The 6,241-nt window shown below is 52.6% G+C and overlaps 1 protein-coding gene and 1 long non-coding RNA gene across 2 annotated transcripts in view; both read left to right on the top strand.

Moving 5' to 3' along the window:
• LOC119470696 overlaps positions 1–2,680 on the top strand; it is a 17,185-nt gene extending 14,505 nt beyond the window's left edge. Inside the window, exons 2-3 of the long non-coding RNA XR_005199638.1 lie at positions 1,587–1,650; positions 2,336–2,680. This is a non-coding gene — a long non-coding RNA (uncharacterized LOC119470696). The remainder of the gene's footprint in view (positions 1–1,586; positions 1,651–2,335) is intronic.
• Positions 2,681–4,522: 1,842 nt separating this feature from the next.
• Positions 4,523–6,241, top strand: part of KISS1 (KiSS-1 metastasis suppressor) — a 6,742-nt gene continuing 5,023 nt past the window's right edge. Inside the window, 2 exon segments of the mRNA XM_017525380.2 lie at positions 4,523–4,737; positions 5,779–5,915. Coding sequence (XP_017380869.2) covers positions 5,783–5,915 — 133 coding nt within the window. The 5' untranslated portion in view covers positions 4,523–4,737; positions 5,779–5,782.

Here is a 6,241-nt window from a genome sequence, read left to right as displayed (position 1 = left end):
AAAACTTAGCCAGGCATGGTGGCAAGCACCTGTAATCCCAGCCACTTGGGAGGCTGAGCCACAAGAATCATTTAAACGTGGGGAGTGGAGGTTGCCGTGGGCCAAGGTTGTGCCACTGCACTCCAGCCTGGGTGACAGAGCGAGACTCTGTCTAAAAATATATATATATTTATTTATTATATATATATAATATAATATATATATTATTTGTAATATATGTATAACAAATATAACATACATATAAATATATATGTTATTTTCAAACAGTCATTTATTCGAATTGTCAAATATATAATAAACACCTACGGCATGCCAAATGCAGGGTCAGGTGTGAGGATATGGCACTGAACAAGGAGAGAGTCCCTAAGGAGCTTGCAGGTTAGCAGGGAAGACACATAAATAAGTTCTGACAACAGTTAGCATTTATGGAGGGCTTAGAAAGTGGGGTGGGGCAGCAGATTCCTTAGTTCAAACAGAAAGTCAGCCTTGGCAAAGGCACTGTGCAATAACACAGAAGGGGCAAACGCATGACAGCTGTCAGGGACCTCAGAGTGCAGTGAAACCTTGGGAACTGAGGCCCAAGGTAAGGAAGTGGCTCAGCCAGAATCCACATTTCAAATCACCCCTCCAATCTGCCACACGCCGGGGTCCCTTCCCATACCAGCCTTGGCGCCCCCAAGCCTGTGAGGATCATGCATGTGTCCGCAGTCAGGCCTTGGCAGAGTATCTCTGATGAGAGCAGAGTTGCCAAAGGCAGGGATGGCTGTGTGCCTGGGGGAGCCAGGGCACCAGGGAGTATAATGGTGAGCACGGCTTCCAACAGCCACCCACGCCCAGGGCCCAAGACACCCGGGCAGTCGGATCTCAGGAAGAGAAAGCTTTAGGCCGGAAGAGTAATAGTCATGACAGTAACAATAATAAAAATAAGCATTTCTTTGTACACAGCCTTATGATGTAGATACCATTAACCATTATTGTTGGCCACATTTTATGGCTGGAAACGGATTCAGGGAAGTTAAGGAATTTGACCAAGTGTGTATGGTGCCAGTAAGTGGCAGAGCCAAGATGTGAACCCAAGGACTGTGACGCTAGGGCCTTCATTCCTTTTTTTTTTTTTTTTTTTTTGAGATGGAGTTTAGCGCTTGTTGCCCAGGCTGGAATGCAGTGGTGCCATCTCAGCTCACCGCAGTGTCCGCCTCCTGGGCTCAAGTGATTGTCCTGCCTCAGCCTCCCGAGTAGCTGGGATTACAGGCATGCACCACCATGTCCGGCTAATTTTGTATTTTTGGAAGAGACGAGGTTTCTCCATGTTGGTCAGGCTGGTCTCCAACTCTCGACCTCAGGTGATCCGCCCGCCTTGGCCTCCCAAAGTGCTGGGATTACAGGCGTGAGCCACCATGCCTGGCCAGGGCCTTTATTCCTAACCATGTCACTCGGCTGCCTCTTGGAACACAGGAGTGCGGAACCAAGCCTGCCCCCGGTGCACGGAAGCCAGAGCTTGAGCCTTTCGGTGGACCTCAGCCTCCTGCCCTCTATCTCTCTTCTTGGACCATCACTGACTCCTCCCTTCTCCCTTCTGCTCCTAGGGGCTTTTTCCCTGTGGCCTTTAGCTTCCTGGGAAATGTCTACAACATCCCTTTCCTGAGTGAGGTAAGCAGATGATGCCAGCAGCCCCGTGGGGGTGCCCTGTGGGGTGAGGAGGAACCCATGGAGCTGATAAAACTGCTGCCCCAGGGACAGGGGCCCCTCCCCTTTCTCCCCTGAGACCCCCTAGCCCAGGTGCAGTGCTTTCGACTCCTCTTCCCCCTGCACCTTCTCCATTTGACAAGAGCCCATGAGGGGAGGGGATCCAGATGCAGTCGTAGCCGAGTCTGGCTGTAGAGGAAGGTAGCAATGAATAGCTTCCTGTTTACAGCTAAAGAAATGAAGATGCAGAGACTCTAGGTGACCCAACCAGTAAGTGCCTGAGATTTCTGGGGATCTGGCTAAGTGCTGGCCCCAGGATGTGTGACAGCCGATGACGGCAGGAAAATCTTTCCTGAGTGTGGCAGGTTTTATCCTCTCCTGGGGACAGGCATGGCCAGTGGTATCCAGCCCCTGCCGCTCCCCGTCCCTTTCTCTGAAGCATGTGGCAGAATATGAGCTCTCTGAGGAGCCCAGGGAGACCCTACAGCCAGCACCCCTCCACAGCCGCCAGCTGGACCCAGCCCCCTACAGCCCCTCTCATATCTGCGCCTGGCACCGCTCCCGGCTCTCAAGGCCAGCTCTGTAATAACCTAGATATCGCATCTGCCCTCTACCCTTTGTCTGGAGTAATGATTCTTGGCTCCCACAGCTGTTCCGGAGACTTCAAGGCACGAGCTCGATGGTCTGAACAACAGAGATGAGCTCCTTGAACTTGGATCATTGGTTGAGAGGGCTGGAGGGAGAATGGGAACCACTCCCTCAGTCCCCAGCACTGACTCACACCCCATCATATACGGACCGCCCCAAGTCCAGAAGGAAGAATGGAGCTGAGCGGCTGATCTCATATCCCCAAGTCGAGTCAAGAGGCTGCCAAGACTGTTGGAAGCAGAGATGCAGAGCCCCAAGGAGATTGGGCTGGGGCTGGCATTACACCCCCACTCTATATTTATGGGAGGAAAAGTGAAGATTAAATTCCCAAGCTGTGTGTGTGTCTGAGGCTCAAAGCTGGCGTCTTAGGGCGGGCATGGTGGCTCACACCTATAATCCCAGCACTTTGGGAGGCCAAGGCGGGCAGATCACCTGAGATCAGGAGTTCAAGACCAGCCTGGCCAATATGGAGAAACCCTGTCTCTAGTAACAATACAAAAATTAGCCAGGTGTGGTAGCAGATGCCTGTAGGCCCAGTTACTCAGGAGGCTGAGGCAAGAGGATCACTGAATCCGGGAGGCGGAGGTTGCAGTAAGCAGAGATTGCACCCCTGCGCTCCAGCCTGGGCAACAGAGGCAGACTCCATCTAAAAAAATAGAAGTTGGCATCTTCAGCCAATTAAGTCCACCTCCTGCTTCAGGGCAGGCCAAGGTACATACACATCATCCCCCATAGTGAAGTTTTGGTCTATGAGGGTCAGTGCTGTCCTCATAGGCCATGATTTCTGTCCTGGCATTTACCAGCCCTAATGGGTGCGATAATCACATGTCTGCAAGCCCCTGCTAACAGCAAGCACCAGACAAGTGAGGAGTACCAACCTGCAGACTGCTGGCGTGCTTTTCAAGCATTAGGGGACCACCAGGTCGAGTTCTATCACATATATTAAGTGCTCCCATGGGCTGAGCAGTGAACGAAGAGTTGAGGGAATGTGTGTGTGTGTATATGTGTATGGTGTGTGTGCATGTGTGTGGTGTGTGTGTGCATGTGTATGGTGTGTGTGTGCATGTGTATGGTGTGTGTGCATGTGTGTGGTGTGTGTGTGCATGTGTATGGTGTGTGTGTGCATGTGTATGGTGTGTGTGTGTGCATGTGTATGGTGTGGGGATGCATGTGTGGGGGTGCATATGTGTATGTGTCGAGCTTGTGTTGGGAGAACTTCCTGTCTGAGGGTAGAGACATAGCCCCTGCCTTCAGAGACTCCCAGCATAAGAGAAGAAACAGTCCCTGCTCTGGAGAGCCCCTTGTCCAAGGGTAAAGAGAGTCCTTGCAGGCTCAAGAAAGAGACAAAAGTCACTTGCAAAGCATGCAGTTAGCAAATATCCATTGAGGGCCCTCTCTGTATGTGCCCAGCGATGGAGTGGGTGCCGAGGGTACAGGGGGAAGGGGGCCTGTCACTGTCCTCAAAGTGCTGTACCCAAGCAGTCACAAAATGGTATGGTGGTGGGTGCCGTGAGACAAGGGGGCAGGCCCCCAAGCTGGCTGTCCGGATGTGCTGCCACCTGGAAGTCCCCTCTCTGCACCCCTGGCACTTCCCACCTTCCAGAGCTCCTATTTCATCCTCCTTGCTCATAGCTGGCTGCTTCCCTAATGCCTCTGACCACACCACAGCGTATTCACCTCAAAACCCTGTGCTGAGCAAGTGCTCAGTAACGGAGGAAAGAAGAGAAGCAGGAAGGAAGAAAAAAGGAGAGAATCCCACCACCACCCACCTGCGCCAGTCACAGGGCACAGTCCAGGAGCCGCCTGGAGACCCACGCTGACCTGGCTTTCCCACAGAGCTGGGAGCGCGGGATGAGGAGCCCAGGTCAGCCTGTGCCCTTTTCCTCCCTTCTGCCTGTCCTTCGCCACTTTGTCTACTTCAGACTAGGTGTGTCTGTGGCTCTTGTCGGAGAGGGAATGAGACATTTCACTCTGACGCCTCTCCCCACTCTACTCAGATAGCACATTTCCACATTGTTTGGGGGCAGAATGGGTCCTCTGGGTGGGAAGAGGGTGTGGAGGATGGAAAGAGCGGGTGAGGAGGAGAAAGAGCGGGTGAGGAGGAGAAAGCCCGTGTCAGAGGGCTTGGGTGGGGCGGAAGGAGAGGCTGCCTCGTCACAGAGCCCAGGGGCGCGGGCGGCCCGGGGGCTGTGCTCTCCTGGAGGGTCTGAGGAGGAGGGAGGGCAGCAGAGTGGGCCTATGCTTGGAGACGTCACAGGGCATCATAAAAGGGATGTGATCAGGGAGCTGGCGAGAGTGAGCCCAGGAGCCCAGCTGCCCACTCTCTGAGCGTTCACCCGGCCAGGTGGTCTCGTCACCTCAGCAGCTCCGCCAAGCTCCTGCCCAGGCCAGGACTGAGGCAAGGTAGGCACATTGGGCATCCACCCTTGGGGAGGGGGTCTGCCCTGACCTGGGGATGCTCCGGAGTGTAGCAGGGAATCTGTTCGAAGACAGACAGATGCATCGGGGCAGGCAAAGGCAGGGAAGGGGGACACTGACCTTTCCTGTTTACCAGCCTGACCCGATTATCCTGGGATACCTGGGTGAACACACTGAGTCGCACTTTATTTGTGAAGCCAGCACTCTGGGGATCCGGAGGGCTCTCTCTTGCTGCAGAAGGAATACATGCAATCAGTGAACGCTGTGGCTGGAATTAGAGAGCACAGACACTTTTGGATGGACCTTGGATGGACAAGCCAACCAAGGGCACCTACCAAGAACTAGGGGCCACCTTACTTCAAAAGCTTTCCTGCTATACCCAGAATTTCTCTGTTACTCACTGTATACAAACCCCCCAGAGTGGAGGGAACCACAGGAATTGTCTACAGCAGGTCAGCCACTCATGGCCCCTTTCCAAATCATTCCATTCTACCACATACATTAAGTGCCCCCATGCCTTTTATCTTTAATCATGTTTGTTGAACAATCTCAACGTGTCTGATGACTTTTTCAAAAAGAATGAGAGTTGGGAGCTGGAGGAGATGGGGTGAGGTTTGTGTGCGGGTGATGAGGCAGAGCAAGGCAGGGTGATGGGAAATGGTGTGAGGATCAGGGCACATGGCTCCCATCTCAGCAGCCAAAATGATGAGGCCAATTCAATTCATAGCCTCTCAGAGTCCACAATGAATAGGCTATGGAGATAACTGACCTGATAAATCAAGGAAAGGTTTTTCTCTTCCCTGAATTATAGGCAATAAGACAATTTAATGACCATCTTCAAGGCTGTGAAGGGCTATGAGAGAGAGCAAGATTATTGCCTCTTTCTTCCTTTATCCTTAGCAAAGAAAAAGAATCAAATTTATCTTACAGCAGGAGAGAACAAGGTCAGACTCAGGCATAAGGATGGGGTGAGTGGAACACAGGTCCTGTGCCTGACCTAGTCTTTGTTCCCTCTCTCTGTCTCAGCCTCATGGCACTCCAGGGACCTCTTCTTCTCGCCAGGATGAACTCACTGGTTTCTTGGCAGCTGCTGCTTTTCCTCTGTGCCATCCACTTCGAGGAGCCATCAGAAACGGCTCCCGTGGAGAATCCTAGACCTGCAGGTATGCATCCTCTGGGGAAAGGGGTGGGCGGGAGCAAGTGGCTTGTTGCAAAATGAGCTTTCCCGTATTTTCCAGTTAGTCGGTTGGTGTGAGTTTAACACTGCGTTTGGTGGAAACCTAAGACTGGCACATGTACAGCTCATCGAGGGGTCCCATTAACCTTGCAAGTGAGGGATGCCTTGCCTCTGTGATGGGCCTCAGTCACCCACCTAGGTTCCAGGGCTTGTTAACCCCTGAGCGCCTTCATGATTTCCTCACACTGCGTTCTCTGCTCTGCGTCAGCAACCTCTCTGTACTCATGTTGAGGAAGAACTTCACATGCAACC

Source organism: Cebus imitator, unplaced genomic scaffold (genome assembly GCF_001604975.1).
Source record: "Cebus imitator isolate Cc_AM_T3 unplaced genomic scaffold, Cebus_imitator-1.0 Scaffold38, whole genome shotgun sequence".
Lineage (NCBI taxonomy): Eukaryota > Metazoa > Chordata > Mammalia > Primates > Cebidae > Cebus > Cebus imitator.
The sequence above is the reverse complement of the archived record's forward strand: the minus strand, read 5'-3'. Positions and strand labels throughout refer to the sequence as shown.